Genomic DNA, 19,378 nt, shown 5'->3' on the forward strand with positions numbered 1-19,378 from the left:
TGTGAACACATGACCTATCCGCAATGCGTTCGGGAATACAGGATTTGAAAACATTCGGCTCCTTATAACTAGGACTTAGGATTAAACTTCCACCAAGAATATGAATAACTAATTAATATAATTTGACGTTTGAGAGGCCCGACAGTTGCATTGGGTAGACATTCACACCAAATACCAAGTTGAAGAAGCGGCTAAGTTAGCAGTCCTAAATCGGGGAAGGTACCTCTTACCGCTTGACTCTGGAAAAATCAAGCGCATTTTCTTACTCTTTCTTTCTTACCACTTACTACTTTCGGAGTCATTGAATCTGTCGCTCAATAAAAAGCATGCTTAAAATCAGCTGAAAAGCTGTCAACGCTTATGTGATTCATCTGGTGTTGGAAGAGAGTGTTGCCGGCTTTAGTCAGGTGATCCTTACACTTGATAGTTCTCCTCTCCCATATATAAACCCGTTATTCTAATGTCTACCGATTAACGAGTGATATTTCGTATCCACACAATCTTAGTACCCCGAATGGGGGAATCAAAACTCACTTTATAAATGAGCCTCTGTAATTGTAAGCAAAATCCATCTCCAGTTTGAAGGACCCCACACAATAGGTCGTTTTGTAATGAGTTTTGATTCATATCATATTGTCACATTTATGGGGAGCTAATGCTATTTAACACCAAGAAGCTATCTTCACGTTTTATTGATTATCTTCAAAAAAATATCTCCTACTAGTTAAAACATCATTTATGATTGTCCTTGCATGAACGTAATCAATAAATAGATATCAAATTGAATAATGTGTGTAATGTGCTGGCCACATGATAAAAAAGACAAAAAAATATCAAACCATGTTACTAGGTGGCGTTCCCGGCATAGTAAAAAAGAACAAGCTGATACTAAGTACGTAAATAAAAATATTATAACCAATGTAAATTATCTCCCAAATCCACTCGGATATTATAGCGCACGTCTTGTGAGAAAATATAATTTATTGATACCAAAATATGAAAAGAAATTACTTCAACAGTGTTCAAGAAGCGTAGAGATAAGTTAAAGAATAGAATAGCTTGAATGATCTGTCAGTTTAAGACCTAACAGTTTCAGAAATTCGTATGGTCAATACTTGGATCAGAGGGTACATATTTAGTGACAAAAAATAAAATATATAAGTAGTAATAAAAATATATAAAAAATGGGGTATCAAACTCCAGAAGGTTGCACGCCCCTGTCCAAGATGTATGTAGGCCGCGTTCTAATGTCTATTTAGTGACAACAATCGCGATGTCAACTATTCGTGCGAGCAAACTTTTTAATTTAAGGGTCAAATATAGCACGAGCCTATCAACGCAATCTATTGAGCAACGAGGATCGCAGATTCCATATTTTTCTTGTATTTTGAGTTATTTTTTAATTCCGTCCATTTAAGCCATTTTTTATTTGAATAATCGGTACTTCGTTTACTATTAGAAAAATCAGGATAATTATCGACATATTATTAAAAAGATCGCAAAAAAAAAGAATTTTGGGAGAGTTTCTTGCGCCGCTTCTTCTCTCTCAGAGCGCCATTTGTTTCCGAAGCGGTAGTCGTATCTAGTATATTAGAAATGACATCAAAAAGAATTTTAAAGGAATTAATTTTGAGAAAATAAATGCCTTTTATGCCTTTTCATAACTTCGCAATGAATGTAAAAATCTCTCGGGATCTTGTATATTCAATTATCTTATTATTTTAAATTATGAACCTTGTATTGTAAAATTATATTATGACGTTTTTCATGCACATCCTGGACACAATATAATGCACACTTTCGACATACACACATCAAGTGCTGCGATGACCAAGATTCATGCAATTGAATCGAAATATCGGTTTCAAATAAATGTAAAAAAAAATAACAAAAAGACAACCGACTTCAAAAAATATTTTCCAAAAAAATACACTTAAAAGTAAAAAAAATATTGCGTATTCTTCTACAATTTTGTAATCGATATAATGTTGTTACATTTATTGTTATTTTCTGGAATCGGTGTCCTCCCTTCGCGGCCCCACTCACGCCTGTCGCCTCGTCACGTCGCGCGTGCGACACAAGCACATCTCATCTATAACTATGTATATATAGTTACCTACAAACCTACCTTGGCTGACACCGACCCCAAAATAACAATAATTGAACCTACATTATATTAATTATTAATTTGCAGAAAAATACGCAATTATTTTCGTACTTTTTAGTACATATTAAGTTTATTGTTTTGGAAAGTTGATTGATGAAAGTTTGTCGATTGTTTTTTTTTTTAATTTTGGATTTTTAGTATATCTGAACTACATTAACTAAATTGTCTGCATATATGTGGACCCCATAATCAGACCCTAACTAAATTCTCATCAAACTTGAAGTACACCCTTTCAAATAAAAAAGAATCATCGATCGTTGGCGTGATATTGAGTTATTCGTTCATTTGTGGTGCACATACTTAATGTAAATTTAAGATTTATATGGTTTTCTCATGGACCTCATCGTCAAAACTGGACCAAACTTAAATGGGTAGTTGGCACTAATTTAAAAAAAAATAATGATCAAAATCGGTTTAACCCAGTCGAAAATTTTGAGATAAAACATGAAACAAAATACAAACAACCTCCTTCTTCTTTGAAGTCGGTTAGAAATAGGAATATATCGTGAGTACGCGTAATAATAATAACTATGTTAAAAGTTTAAAAACACGTAAGTTTCTAATTCAATTATTAATTATTCCCGAGGATTGACAAAGACGGGCTCAAAATTAACTTGCCTGTTGATAATGATGAAATTCTGAACGAATTAATTGTTGAATTTCATGCTGATTTATGTACATAAATCAGTTTTCCCAATTAGCGGTAAATAAAAGCGATTAATCTATAAGGCACACTTGGATAGATATTATGAAAGTCTTTTTATAGTTCTCGTGTTGGTGGAAGTTAGTGAAAATAAACACGTCCTATTGGGGATCTAAAAAGTTGTGTAAATCCTTTCTTGAATACAAAGACGATGTGAGGTATACATAATATTCGCTAAAAGTCTACGTGAATTGATTTAATAATTATTATGTTCATCGTTTATGACACTTGTTTCATACATTCTGTGCAAAGTTATGTCGTAACGGTGCTTCTACATACTATAAGAATATAGAAAGTAACGTAGAAACTTTAAAAGTCGGTTGTGTGCTTAAGAAATAAGTCTGTATAGATTATGAATGTATACAAATAAAACTGAAAATTAAATTTAATGAACGATGCGGGACTCGAACCCGCGACCTTTTGCGTGAAACCACAACCAGAGAGTTGAACAAAGCATTAAAGATTTTATCAAAGATACGTGACTAGAACGGTTGGCTCAGTTGGAAAGAGCGCTCGCACGGAACGCGAGAGGCCGCGGGTTCAAGTCCCGCATCGTTCATAAAATTTTGTTTTCAGTTTTATTTGTGTTATTAATCCCAGAACACAGAACAGACTTTTCAAAGCGGCCTTATATTTTTACCAGTTCATCAGCCCTTCCTGTACCTAATCAGTAAAATTACAGAAATTTTGATATTAAACATTCCCATACATTTAAAAATTCCCATACATCAAATTAAGGATACTTCTCGTTTGATTTTTATAAAGTTATTGATTAGGTAACGTACTTTCAATATCAGTTGAAAGTTTTTTGATATCTGTATTAGTTACGCAATATTCACCTGGTCACACTTAACGATTAGACCCTGCTGCATATTATATAAGAGGTGGCAAACGGGCAAGAAACTCACGGGATGGGAAGAAGGAAGGAAGCAACCGCCCAGGGACATCCGCAAAATTAGGGGTCAAAAGATGCACTGCCGGCCCTCAAGGTGGGAGTATGCTCTATGTTTGAAAGTCCCTGGGGGACATGAGTGATCGTTTCGCCCTCGACCAGGTAGCTAGCCTCTGCAATTAAGGCTGTTCATTGCATCTGTTTAGAAAAGGTGTTTCATCAGTGGTATGAGCCCCGTTAGGGGACCCATCATAATTCAGATATTTTGTTTGGTTAAGCCGATGAATCGACTGGTTGGTATGAGCGATAGTACCAGTATCGCATCGAATACAGTCACACCGTTGTCAGACGCAACTCGTTCCAGGTAGGTATTGGACATTGGTGGCATTTATTCTTCCGTAACGCCACACTATCGAAAATATTTCTGAGATGGTAACAACACACTGGCATTGGAAGATGTAGCTGTGTATGCCCAAGGGTGTGTAACTATTGTCGTTCATGAAATATATACCACTAACTGCCAGATGGATGACCAGTCGGATATGCCAAAACCGTTGACTTTTATCACGATGCCTCCGGTTCGATCCCCGCGCGCCACATAGCAATGTGTTCTCATTTGATTCCGTTCTAATTTACCTTCAGGTAAACCCCTGGTTTGTCCTCCAGAGCCATAAAAAAGGACTCCTGTGGTTTAACTATTGGGTATGCATCCCTATAATTCTTTCTTCTTTTGTATACTTCGACAGGCATTATGCTGAATAATTACATTATAACCGTTTCGCTAAATTTATAAGTAAATTGAGTAAACAAATTTGAAGTTGTCGAAGAAACACCCTGTCTAACTGAAACAGGTTTTTTATTGTAAAATTTCCACGATGCCCCATCATTCTAGAATATAAACACTTAAACATTAATAGCAATCGTCTTTTCCAATTAATTTCACTCGATATGGATAACAATAGAACACAGGCTATAGAACATCCCCTTGTACGTTTAGTTACCGCGTGAAAGCCTTATAGGCTGGATGTCCTTTGTGTGTGTCATTAAGTACTTAATTCTACAATGTACGGGTGGTTACTTGAGAGCGTGCAACATTTTATTGTGGTAAGATTTTGATAATCCTTAAAAACTGTATAATCTTTATATGTGTATGTTTTTTGTAGTATGTTGAATTTTTGGGTTCCGTAGTTTGAAATAAAAATCATTCATAAATGTAGGATAAGAGCTATGAAATGTTGAATCCACGGTTTGATCTAACTTTGTTATCTCCCTACGACGATAAAATTAATTTATTATGTATTGGACGAAGGAGACCACCTATTTATTTTTATTTATTTATTATAATTGCGTTACACGCGACTTAGTTACTAAACAAAATTGAAGTGCTAAATTATCACGTGCATCAAATATTCCTGTAATTAGTCAAAATAGAATAGTAACTGTTTACTTAACTTCCAAAAATAACTTTATGAAATGCAAGGCTTATGATTTTTTTAATATTGGTTTCGGCTTTTAGGTGTTCTGGTAAATTATTATAAATTTATAATTGACATTGAGTAGGGACCGGAATTGTAATGTTTAATAAGATTTAGTTTACAAAAGACATTTTTTTTGGCGAGGCGTGTTGTGCCGGGTCGCGTCAATGTTTTTGGCCTACCATCAAGTGAGCCCCGTGCTAGTTAATTAATGGCTTAAATAGTACATTGTACATAGGCACACTGGGGGGAAGTCGAGCCGGAGTACCTGCTTTTTCTCGTGGACTTACACTTACAGCCAATTGATGCAATACGTACCTACGAACTTAATTATAAATATGTAAGACTTTTTCTAAAACAATAGTTAAAACTGACCACGCTTCTCTATAGCTAAGTTAATACGTAATTAGCTTACAAGTCCATGCATATCATTATTAAAAATCTTTTATATTTTAAATGAATAGATTAATTAAATAAAATATAACGTATATATACAATGCCTGCTTGGTTACTGAAAATTCAGAACTCGTTTTATCCACAACGAAGTTATAGGAAGTTGAATTGTCTGAACTGCTTCGAGATAAGGATGGTAGAGCTTTGCTCGACTTGGTGGAGACACTGCCATGCCCCCAGATTCTGCTATGGAGACGTTTGGCCGTCTAAGAACAGTTATACCAGAAGAGTAGTAACATCACACAACATAGGATTGTGACTCTCATACGTTCCATGAGGAACCGGAGGAATAGAAGCAATTACGGGGTCTTAATAAAGTTTTGTTTTTAACAGTTTTTGGTGTTACGTCTTTTACAAATTCTTCTAAAAAGGTTCACATAAACAACAAACAAGAGCGACATCTCAAGTCAATTTCCTAATATGCAGATATTGGGGTTGAGCAGGTAATTAACTGTAAACTAGATCCTGTAGATGAAGCCACAACCTGAGAGTTGAACAAAGCATACAAGATTTTATGATGCTAAGTCACTCGAACGGTTTGCTCAGTTGGCAGACGACTTGCACGGAACGCCAGAGGTCGTGGGTTCGAGGCCCGCATCGTTCATAAAATTTTGTATTGCATTTGTATATTAATCCTAGAAGTGAAGATTATCACTTTAAAAACATGACAAATTGTTTAAAAACATAAAACTCATTAAAATCTTCTGCGGGGTGGCGATTTTTTGATGAGAATGTGTATTTTCATCAACAATAAGGTAAACTCAACAAGTATCACCCTTTTACCCGACTTTTACAATAATTATTATCGTCACAACACTTTATACCCTATTTTTTCTTAAATCATAACTTATTTTACAATCTATGCAGCATAACAAATATATAACATCTCTTGGACACTCGGAAAATTTTATTTTAGAACTATGATGACTTCTTAAATTTGGCGGTGTATCGTGGTTTACTTCTCAAAATCAGCTGTAGACGGAGGTATTATTTGTAATAAAAAGTTATTACTATAAAAACGTAGGAATAATCATTTTTTGATATATTTTGCTGCCAGAACTTAGACTTGTTAGAAATTGTAATATATTTAAAATTGGATTAGTGTCTGATATATGGCGGAAGCTCTTCATTTTGGTACTGGATTATGTATTTCGACAAATTGACTGGGTAAACAAAGGCATAATAGTTAATGGCTGTTTCTTAAGTCATCTAAGGTTCGCTGATGACATCGTAGTACTAGCAGAAACTCCAAAAGACCTAGAAAATATGATCAATTCACTAGACAAAGAAAGTTTAAAAATTGGATTAAAAATGAATTTCAATAAAACCAAAGTGATGACCAACAATTTTAAAATACCTATCACCACTAGCGGCAATGAAATTGAATACGTTGAAAAATATATTTATCTGGGCACACAAATATCATTTGAAAAAAATTGCAACGAAGAAGAAGTCGAAAGAAGAAGGAATCTAACCTGGAAAAAATTTTGGTCTTTGAAAGAAATTCTAAAGGGAGATTTCAATCTGAAGCTGAAGAAAACTGTAGTTGACACATGCTTATTACCTTGTCTTCTATATGGATGTCAAACATGGACCTTCACAAATAAATTAAAACAAAATATTAGAATGAAACAGAGAGCTATAGAAAGAAGCATATTTAAAATAAGAAAAATTTCTAGAGATAAAAAATGTTCTAATCAGACAAATAACAAAAATAAAAGATGCACTGACCCACGCATTGAAACTAAAATGGCAATGGGCCGGTCATATATGACGACTCACAGACAACAGATGGACGATACAGACAATGAAATGCAAAGGGCCGGCCGGTGGGCATTAGAAAAGAAGAAGACCGTGTAAGAGGTGGCTGATGATGTGATTGAATACGCTGGAAAAGACTGGCTAATATTGGGCAAGATCGTATAGTGTGGATGAAAATGGAGGAGACCTTCAACAAAGAGGGGCCCATACTACTAACTAAACAGTAATTATTAAGAAAAAGATAATAAACTTACTAACATAAAACTTTTCTCTTTTTAAGTTCTTATAATATTAGGCTTAAGTTAAGTTAAGTTTACTAACAATAAGTTTGTTTTAATTTTTAAACTTAATTATGAAATTAAGTATGGGAACAAAAGGCTTTTTTATTTTTATTATATGGCGGAAACAGAAAAGGAATGCAATTCTTACATCCTAATGCGACAGTTACATGAATGACATGACAGTTACACACAAGAATAAAATACATGCATACAACAAGCAAATCAATCTTAAACTAATCAAATAAAAATAATACAATTGCATTAAATAGTACATTACAAAACATAGTATTATAGTATTATTATCATAATACACTAGAAAATATAAAAAAACTTGAACATCCAAATATTTACCTTATCACACTACATACAACAATAATACCCTTGCGAGTTCACTCCACATACACCCAAAAATGTCCACTTTGTTGTGGAGTTCATTTATAAGGCGACTTTGCCGACAAATTCATTCTCGCCACCGGAGTAGTAAACAAAATTTTTCTATAACCTACCTCTGCGTACCGCTTAAATTGTTTTGATTTTAGCACAAGTGTGCCTCTTCGTGTGGCTATAAAAGGACCTCCAATTCCTAAGCATCTTTTAAAATGCTAGAAATGGTTCATAGTGTAGATTTGACTATAATATGAGTAATAAAGATCGTAAGATATTATCTCTAACATTTTTTATCATTATAGGGGAAGCTGACGAATATATTGTTGCATTTATCAATAGTACCTGGACGACCGAGCCTTGCTCGGATTCTTAAGAAGGTACAAAACTTGACAAAAAAAATCTAATAGGACATCTAGATTCGAACCGGGGTCTTCTGCTTTCCGGATCACCCAATCTGAGCTAGTACAGTCTTGTACATAGTGGCGAAATTTACCTTTGTATTCTAATGTTATTGTAGCAGTATATTAATGGTGTACTGAATTTAAAGTAAACCGGAACTACCTGTATACTAAATTTCATTAAAATCGTTGGAGGCGTTTCCGAGATTCAGATTATATATTTATATACAAGAATTGCTCGTTTAAAGATATAAGATTTTGAAATCAAAACTGACAAGCTCTGAGAGGTTAAAAATAACGTATTAATTCATCTCTCTATTTTTTTAAAATAATTATTCGCATTTTATTTATAAAAGCATTTACTATGTATATCTACATGGAATGTACTTTTTGCCATGTCCTTTTCGGTAGCCGCAGTTTTCTTTATTTATCCCTATAAATAAACTTCCTTGACAAATAATTGACTGAAATGATTTAGGGTACTTTTGTAGCTGTTGTGGTAAAAATATTTTTTTATGCATATTTATATGCTATCCTTGACCATGTTACCAGTGTTTACCAGTCTAGCCGCCATACTGCTTCTTTGCACAGGATGCCCGCTAGATTATGGCTACCACAACGGCGCCTATTTCTGCCGTGAAGCAGTTGTGTGTTTCGGCAGACCGAAAATTTCTGAAAATTACTGGGCAAATGAGACTTATCATCTTATGTCTCAAGGTGACGAGCGCAATTGTAGTGCCGTTCAGAAATTAGGGTTTTTCAAGAAATCTGAGCGGCATTGCATTGTTATAGGCTCGGCGAATAATTTACCATCAACTGAACTTGATTGTCTCGTCCCTTATTTTCATAAAAAAAAAGTTCTGATAAAATATTCATCAACTATCTACTATTAACAGTGACACCCTTCATGTTCAGAGACATGTTACTTTTTCTGATTGACATTTTGTATAATTAGTCCCAGATCCCAGAAATGCGGGATATCACTTTAAAAATAACAAATTGTCTTTTTCTGATTCACAACCTTGTGCTCAGAACATTCATACCGCTATACTCCAAAAATACTTATCAATGACATGACTCATACATTACATTATATTATTACCAGTGGGAGGCTCCTTTGCACAGGATGCCGGCTAGATTATGGGTACCACAACGGCGCCTATTTCTGCCGTAAAGCAGTAATGTGTAATCATTACTGTGTTTCGGTCTGAAGGGCGCCGTAGCTAGTGAAATTACTGGGCTAATGAGACTTAACATCTAATGTCTCAAGTTGACGAGCGCAGTTGTAGTGCCGCACAGAATTTTTGGGGTTTTTCAAGAATCCTGAGCGGCAATGCATTGTAATGAGTAGGGCGCATCAATTACCATCAACTAGACGTCCTGCTCGTCTCGTCCCTTAGTTTTATTTAAAAAAATGTCAACCATAAAATGTACGCGATTCGTAATATTTCAACGCCGTTTTTAAATAACATATAGTCAACCCGCAATAAGTCATCGTTTTAACATAGCAATTTCATTCTGTTGATATGAGTTTTATTAAATGTAATTTATATTTATTAACTGACTTCTCTGACTTCGACCACTCACATTAACCCTATTAAATAGTATAAGCTCTTTTAAATTTTTTGTACTCTTGAACTAGCTGCTTTTCAGTACATAATACTTTCCTCCTACTTACGTCTATTATTCTACGTCTTACTTTTTGAAATTCAAACCGAAATTCGATATTGTTTCATTGTATCTTGCTTTAACATTTATCCCATTTCTTCACTCGAATTCATATAAATTTATTTTAAATGGGATTCATGATAATTTATCGTCACAATCTACCACCCGTTCAAAAAGGTATGCATGAGACCTGAGAAGAACGGTAGTAAGAAACTCAGGTTCTGGTTCTCTTAATTAAAATAACAGAAATCTTGTTTTGACAGTTATCTCGTTTCTTCATTTGAATTCAAATTCAAATATAATTTCTTTGAATGGGATGCTTTAACTAATGCAAATTTAATCGTCAGAATCTACCACCATTTCAAAAAGATATGCCTCAGACCTGAGAAAAACGGTAGTAAGCAACTCAGAACCAATTATTTAAAATAAGATACTCGTATAACAATTTCAATTTTTGAAATAGCCTGGAAGCGATCCCACTTATCTCAAGGTCTGGTATTGTTTGGAAAGTCATTAATGCTCTAGCCCTTACCACGTAAATGTTTGTTAACAATTCTTTTGAATTCTCTTGTAAAAGCAGCAAAAGTCGAATTAACTCGACTCAGTCAATAATAAAGCATAACAAGTCTATAATTTTTCTTGGTGCTGACATCATGATTATCATAATTTCTAGAATAGTCACTAATATGCATATATTTTCAGGCATCAGAAACAATATATTATTAGAATTATTCTCTTAATTATTCTTTATTTGTGTTACAGAAGTCGAAATACTATAAGAACATAATACTGAGGAAATAACTAAAGTAAACTAGTATATCTGTTACTCCATAGCCTATATTTTGTTGTATGTTTTCATTAAGTTTATCAGGCAAGCCATCTTTTGATTTGATTGTAGTTCGGAACCAACAGATCATATCAAGAAATATAGCAAATACTTACTCTCCGTTTAAACAAATTCTATCATCATCATTTTTAACACTGGGTGCAGTAAATTTCATTATAATCGTTTAAATAATACTATGTTTAATTTGTCTTCAGTAACCTTTACATTATATTTTATAAGTTATTCCAAAATCGATAAAATAATAAATTAAGACATTAGTAATATCTTTTCTTCACTCGTCACATCACTGTACGTGTCACCAGAATATAATATTAGAAGACCACCAAATCGTTGACCTTTAACCAAAATGAATAATGCAGACGGAGCTCTTGTACTATGCAATTCGGATTTATGTTTTTTTTTTATTTCAATATATATATAGAGATCCTTTAAGGGGTTACCCTTTTATTTAGATTTTCATGCGATATATGAATTAGTTCAATTATTTTTTTTATTTAAAAACAGCACAGCGCTTCTAGTGCAAAACATTATTCATAAGCTAAAATGAACCGTTGAATCGATCCAACTGACTCGAGTCATTAGAACTCAATAGTACTAGTATTAAATAATTCGATTTTTTTATTATATAAGAGGCATTTATTTTATAAAGGCAAGGGCTCACGAGATACGTTAGTTATGGAATGCCAGACGTCAACGTGATGCGGGTGGTACTTTTCACGTAATATCCTGTGGTGGAATTCGGCCGCTGGAACCAACCCCAACAGCTCCTCTGAGCACACCCCGTGATAAATGCGGAAGATGCTGAGAGAACCCACATAGAGATGTGCTTGATTACATCGGCTTGATCGGCCATGATTCGAGTGGCTTTTCGTTGTATGCAGTCAATAGATAAGCTAAAAAGCAACTCAAAATAAAAATGTCCTTTTCCTTACTTATCACGTGTATCTCAAGCTTCACACTTTTTTACAGTAGCTTTTAATTTCGGACCTCATCAAGTCCAAATATTTTCACTAACGCCAATGTTAAGCGATTTCATTGTTATTCTTTCTATATTTTCAATAAAGTGTTTTTGATTTGAAACATTTTTCTAACAGTAATTATGAAATTGCTATCGAACAAAGTATTTCGGTACTAAGTGAGTACACGGTTTAACGATAATGCCTCATTTGCCAGAAATCTCTCAGCAGCCTGGAGCACAGCAGCACACGTGCACGGTCATTTTGTAGCCATAAGTAAACTAAGACAGCATTGCCCCTTAAAGACTTAAATTGCAAAAATGCAGTCAGTTGTAGTGTAATTAAATGTTTCTACAAAGAAGCTAAGATATAGGTATAATGGATAGTATAACATTATTGATAAATAGTGATGATTTTTGATCATCTTATACAGGTCAACTCCGTCTAAATTTTATAACTCTAAGTATTAACCTTGCCGATGTCGAAATTAACTTCGACTAACTGCTGTACGAATGATAATAGTATACGCGATTGTACTGCAAATAACTGCTCTATTGTTATCATGTCGTTATGTCTCAAAATTAATTTACTAACTACATTTGATCTTTAACAAAAATTATTAGCTCAGGTATAAATATTTATCTGTCTATTCTTCCGTTAACTGGCAAATAAAATATTATGGTTGTATCTAAGCTTATCGAATGAATGGATTCAAGCGTTAGACGAGATTTGAATACATCAGGATGTTACTTCCAGAGCTCGTCAAACGTTTTAAATATATGAGTTGTATTTTTTCTAATCATGATCTTTTGCTTCAACAACTGCCGCCAAACTTGAAGCAACAGTAACATGACTTTGACCATTTAATTTTAGCGAAGCGCGGCTGTGTTTAAATGATATGCATCGATTTGTTTCTGGCGGGCTGAACTTATTATGGATAGGTTTAAAATTCGCAGATTCCCGATGTTCAACTGCGCAGCGAGCGTCGTATGTCGTGAGGGCTTACATCTATGCGAGTTCATCTTAATACGTATTTATATTTCTTTTGTGCGTCTGTTGTAACTGAACTCCTCCTAAACGCCTTGAACGATTTTAATGAAACTTTCTGTGTGTCTTCAGATGGATTCGACAATGGTTTAGATTCACAACTGAACTACCTTCTAAACGGCTTTTTGTGTGTTCCAGTGAATTTGAGATTGGTTTAGATTCTCAATTCCATCCATATAATATAATTCTCCTACTCATGTGTATGTTAGTGAACTCCTCCTAACGACTGGACCTATTTTTCTAATTTAAGGCGTGTGTATAGAACAACGTCTGTCGGGTCCATTAGTATTATTTTAAAATTTTGAGCGTATTCATCAATAGAAGCGGATAGGGATTATTCGAAACTGATCATTATAAGCTAGTCTACCAACGGCTGGCCATTTGTTGTTTTACAGGAAATAATTTATTTATTTATTATTTTTATTTATTTAAAATATCACAAAATCCACAGAACTTAAATTAGGTTATAATAATACTATTTTGTAGGACTTAAATCTAATAACGGAATTACAATATTTATAATAAGACATGATATTTGTGCGTGTGTGGTTTGGTGAGAGTGCGTGTGTGTGTGTGTGTATGTGTGTGTGTGTGTGTGTGTGTGTGCGTGTGTGTGTGTGTGTGTGTGTGTTTGTGACTTACTCTAAATTTAACCTTCCTTTAGATTTTTATTAACACTCCTTTTAAAGCAGCTTTTACTGCTATTAAAAAGTTCAGTACTGTTGCTTATTATAGTTGCATTTAGTGTGACTCAGCGGGACTTGGAATAGAGACGTGTATCTAGTGCGAACTGACGGCACTGGTAATTGTATGAATAGTTCAGTTAGCTCTGTACTGTCGATCCTACTATGAACTATGTTATGAAGGAAAGAGAGATCCAGAAGCTTGCGCCTATAATAAACGCTATCTAGATGGATGTTGTCTGCATCATCATGCTGAACGAAGCCTTCTCTATTTTATGATAAGTCACCGTCTCCTGGCAGTGCGAGCGTATCGCAAGGTAGCGCACGCTATGGCGCCCTTGCCGCGAGAGTTTAAATTGTTTAATCGCATCGTAGACTAGCCCACCCGGACACTGATCTGCATTTGCACATTAGTGTGGTAACTAGCTTATTTTTTATTATGAAAATAAGGGACGAGACGAGCAGCCGATACGTCCTGCTCATTACAATGCAGTGCCGCTCAGGATTTTCGAAGAACACATAAATTCTGAGTGGCACTACAACTGTGCTCGTCACCTTGAGACATAAGATGGCAAGTCTAATTTCACTAGCCACGGCGCCCTTCAGACCGAAACGGTACTGCTTACACATTACTGCTTCACGGCGCAAATAGAAGCCATTGTGATAACCATAATCTAGCCGGCATCCGGTGCAAAGGTCATCCACTGTCATTGAAATAGATGTAATTGATTAATGTTATTGGTTTTGTTATATAGTTTAAATCAAATAAATGAAATAAAATGATTAAACAGTCGCGAGTTTGAACAGGGATGTAACGTTAAATTACCTTTTAATTGAAACCTTTTTTCTTTGTATGATAGCACTAAGATTACGAAACTACTCCCTCTCTCAACATGCATACTATAGGGCATAATATAGGCGTGCATTGGTTTTCTTGCAAGGTAGGCACTGTAGATCTAAGTAGTCGTAGTTGCGCTTTAGTCCTACAGTACGATATAAGTTGTATGAAACGCTGCTTACTTCGAATATGCAATCCTTAGACTGCCTACCGTAGGTAGTAAAATAACTTTAACACTAATACGATATTTATTAAGTTCATAATGAGGTAGGCACTGCCTTATTGCCTATATGATACTATATAGTTTACTTTATACTATATAGTTTGTAAATGTGTTTGTAAATTTGTTTGTAGGTAATACAATTTTGAATTTTTACAGCAAGAATGTGGTGTAGAAGTATGGGACACAATTTTAAGAGAAGCAGGAGGAAGGAATACAGTTTTTATGACAAGACAGGTAATATATTACGACAAAGTAGCATTGATCCAAAGAAATTAATTGATACATAAACTCTTTTTATACTACATAATGCTGTCCTAGCTGACTGTTTGTGTACATGAGGCTTAGTTTATAGATTTTAAACATATACTAGAAAACTATAGTTTGTCTTGGTTGGCATACTTTTTAATCACGACGAAAAAACTACAACCACCCGACTCTCACTCGGCCGTATTTCATAAAAGTCTTGTGTTAACCGAGTTGTTAATAATTTGCTTTTAACTATAACTCCAAGTACATACTAACATGAAATGAACTTCTTTGGCGGTGTTTCCAGTTCGGTATATTACTTGAGTGAATCTTGTGTATTATTGATTCCATTTCTATTTACTTCCATTGGTGTTGCCAGATAGTATGGAGGATAGCTTTTCTAACTATCATCAGGGGAAGCTATCGTCGGTAATCTAAATGTTAATTGAATTCTGTCTGCAACACTCTTTAAAAACTGCAAGACACATTATTACATTTATTAATAGAATGGCAAGACGACCGAGGTCGGGAGTAAGGGTCATTTAATGCTATGTGAAGACTGTCACCTATGTTACTTGCAACATCAGAAGAATCCCAGAACTATATGATTATAAAATATATAAAAACATATAACATATACTGGGGTTGTTCGTTGATAATTGTATAAATTTTGCACTAAGAGAGCCAACCTTCTGGCGTGAGTGGTTAGTCGTTAAGAGTTTTTTATAATTTTACAGCAATATCCTGATGCCCTTATGCTACGCGTGGCTTCAGCATTAGCTCGCTTCATCAACAACGATGGTAGCAGTCCTGCACCGACGGCACCAAGCAGTCCAGCGCCAAGAAAACTTTCCCTCAAATCTAAACCCGCATGGAGAAGTGCTTCTGTACACACAGATAACAGAAACCAAGCATTTAAATGTCCATTCAGTTCAACAAATGCTTTAACAGCTGCGACAAAGAAAGAAATCGACGCCTTCAACTCCTCCGAGGAAATACGAAGTGGTAATGTATCAACAAAAAGGATTAACGAGTTGGAAGAACTAAATTTAACTCCAACGCGCCTGAATGTTCGAGATCGTAGAAGCTTGGGAGTCCGCTTAGAGACATTTAAAAGCGATGAAGAACTTGACGACGAACCGTGTGAAGCAAAAGAGATCGTTACAGTTGAAAAATCAGAGCCCGAACAAAAGTCTCCTATTACAACTGGGACGAGGAAGAGTTCAATAAAGCGAACCAATAGGAAAGTAAGCTGTACTCTTGCAGTTGACGTTTATAAAAGAAGAGGTTCTGGAGCACCGTTAAGACCAAGATTAAACAGCTTGGGTAACGTTGAAAGATTAAATGAACTGAAAGAGAAATTCGGTACACCAGAAAAGGTTATGCACTTCTTCGGAAGATGCTTTGTAAAGTTTTTTTCTAATTACGGGTAAGTTTGTGTACTATTACGTTGCACTGCATGTATTCGGCAATTTTGTCTTCCTAAACTCTTTAATCGATTCTATCTAATTAATATTATTTCAGGTATTGACTTCTTTGTATCTAGATATTTATTTAGTATTTTTCAAAATTTTCAAGCTTTTACTTCAATCGGGTATTGGACCACTGTATTTTTATAAAGTCCAATTTGAATCGAAATCAAAATAAACATTTTAAGCGGACAACTTCCCAATATATTGTATTTTTTTTGGAAATTAGAAATTTTAATAATAGACGGCGTATTATTTTTTGTTAAATCAGGTAATTTTATAATAACTACAAATATATATTTTAGATATGACACCATGATTCGTGCAACAGGCCGTTATTTTTGCACATTCCTGCAATCTGTGGACAACATTCACCAGCGCATGAGGTTTACGTTTCCAAACATGAGGTCTCCAAGTATGCAGCTGACCAGAGCTCATAGACATGGAGCTGAATTGGTATACAGCAGTGGCAGAACAGGCTACACACACTACCTTATGGGTACGTTACATAGGCCATCAAAGTTTAAATTAAGAAATTAAGGTGCGTATTCCAAATGACGTCACAATACGTAATTCATGATTGTGTATTATCGTGTCTTTTCTGCACGGTAGTGAAAAATATGGATCTACGAGTATATCCTCTATACGAAAATATTATTAAGGAATAAACGATATAATTAAAATAATCTATATATATATATGTACAATGAAAATGGTCTTTGTTTGAGGCTCAATCACACCTAAACCACTGATCGTATCGGCATGAAACTACAACCATTCGATGCGAAATTTATGGCTTATTTGAATTCCAACGTTTCTTCATTTTTTTAATTGCTGTTTTACTTTTATGAACATTTTTCAAAGGAAAATAGTAAGAATATTAATAAGAATAAAATACAATAAAAATGATGAATAAAATTTAATTTATTTCCTTTTAAAATTCGCCCAGCGAAGTGGGCGAGAACGGCTAGTATTAATAATATAAAAAAAAAAATGTTTTATATAGGCACACATTAGGCGTACATTATTTTAGTCAAAGAGCGAAAAACGCTGATGGCAAACTTGTGTGAAAAATGACTTTTTTGTAGTATTAAAATTTTATTCATATTTAGTATTAACTCCAATCCATCCGGTTACGGCCTTACAAATAAACTTGGTATAAATGTATACTTGAGAATAGACCAAGAATATTCAAAATGTTTTATGATAACTCTAAAGTTTCCGAATGTCAAGGAGCCTTGCAAATAAACGTGGGAACGCTATACGTCCGAATGAACCAATCATAAGTAAAATGTCTAGTTGTGAACATTTTGCATTTTCTTGGATTGTTCTATATACCAGGTGGTATATAGTTTGTTGTTTTATAGACTTACTCAGCCTTACAAATAAAAGTTTAAACAACAAACTGCGGATTTTTCCTGACTTGCTTTGCTAAAATTGTATCGATCGTACAAAAAGCTATTTCCATTATAACGAAATAGACTACGGCACTGATGCATAATGTAGATATCTAGTGGTGAAAGAATATTTGATTCCGATTCAACAGTTATTGAGATTTTCACTTGCCCATGACTAACAAACTTAAAATCTTCAGATCATTATAATATTAGTTTAACAGCATGTCTGTATATCTGTCAACAGGTCAATTGTATGAAATAGCTGAAGACATTTTCTCACTAAAGCTGAAGGTAACGATCGTAAAAGAAAGCATGGAGGGTAGTTACTACGTGGCAGTTCTTCGTCTAGAGTTTGACAACAGTGATTATGTAAGTAATAAGAGCTATCTTCTTAGTTTCTACCAAAGACAAATTAAATGTATGGATTTATCATGAGAACATCCATTGACTTTAAGAAGCCCTATACTTTTTTACATTTATATAAATCCCTTGTACGTTCCCAATTGGAATATGCCGTTCCTATTTGGCACCCTATTTATAAAAAGTATTACGAAATGATAGAAAATGTCCAACGTAAATTCTTAAGATCCATGAGTTACAGATGCTATGGCAATTACAATATGTCGTACGCAGATTTGATAGATAAGTATAAACTACTATCCCATCAATAAAGGCGCAAACTTCTTCAATGTATGTTTCTGCACGGCATTATACATAGCAAATTTGATTGTACAGAATTGACCAACAAATTAAATTATGTTATTCCTAGAACAGCCCATATCCGAGGACTGTGTAATCGTAAACTTTTTGCAACTGGTAAATTTCGTACTAATGCAGGAATAAGATCACCTCTGCATCAATTAGTTGACAATTACAACAAAGAATTCATTAGTGTTGACATTTTCCATTTATCCGAGAGCCAGTTCAAGTGCCAAATTAAAAAAAAAATACTGGATAATATTTGATTTATTTACATATATTCTTTTAAATACCTACTGAACATCATAAGTACTTTAGGTTAATATCATTGTATATATAGTCAGTTACTTAGTGTAGATTTGTGTAGATAATTATTTCTTTTGTTTTCCTTTTTGTGTTTATTAATTGTTTGATTTTTATAAATTTAATTTACTCCAACTAGCCATAATATTAAGAACATTGTTTATTTCTCTTTAGTTTCAATTAGTATTGTATAAACATTTCTTTTTGTACCTAACATTGAATACCTCAAAGTTTTTCATAGTAAGAGGTGGATAGCGTATCTGACTACAATTTTACTAGACTTAATTATTATTTCTTTATGTATCTACTTTGTAAGTTGTAGTTGTTTGCTTTTCTTAATAAAATAAAATAAAAAAAAAAAGACCAAGACCTGAATGTACTAACGTACAAACGACCTGACAGTCCCAACTATGATCTATCAATGTGTGCGTTAGCTAGTGGTTCAATATTCGAAATACTAAGGGGCTAATGCCAAGCGTGGCTGA

General features: G+C 34.3%; 1 protein-coding gene across 1 annotated transcript in view; it reads left to right on the plus strand.

The window, feature by feature from the left end:
- The first annotated feature begins 4,766 nt into the window (after positions 1-4,766).
- LOC126976142 (soluble guanylate cyclase 89Db-like) overlaps positions 4,767-19,378 on the plus strand; it is a 30,969-nt gene continuing 16,357 nt past the window's right edge. The window contains exons 1-5 of the mRNA XM_050824341.1: positions 4,767-4,866; positions 14,936-15,013; positions 15,763-16,454; positions 16,800-16,993; positions 18,136-18,260. Coding sequence (XP_050680298.1) covers positions 4,825-4,866; positions 14,936-15,013; positions 15,763-16,454; positions 16,800-16,993; positions 18,136-18,260 — 1,131 coding nt within the window. The 5' untranslated portion in view covers positions 4,767-4,824. The remainder of the gene's footprint in view (positions 4,867-14,935; positions 15,014-15,762; positions 16,455-16,799; positions 16,994-18,135; positions 18,261-19,378) is intronic.

Source organism: Leptidea sinapis, chromosome 39 (genome assembly GCF_905404315.1).
Source record: "Leptidea sinapis chromosome 39, ilLepSina1.1, whole genome shotgun sequence".
NCBI lineage: Eukaryota > Metazoa > Arthropoda > Insecta > Lepidoptera > Pieridae > Leptidea > Leptidea sinapis.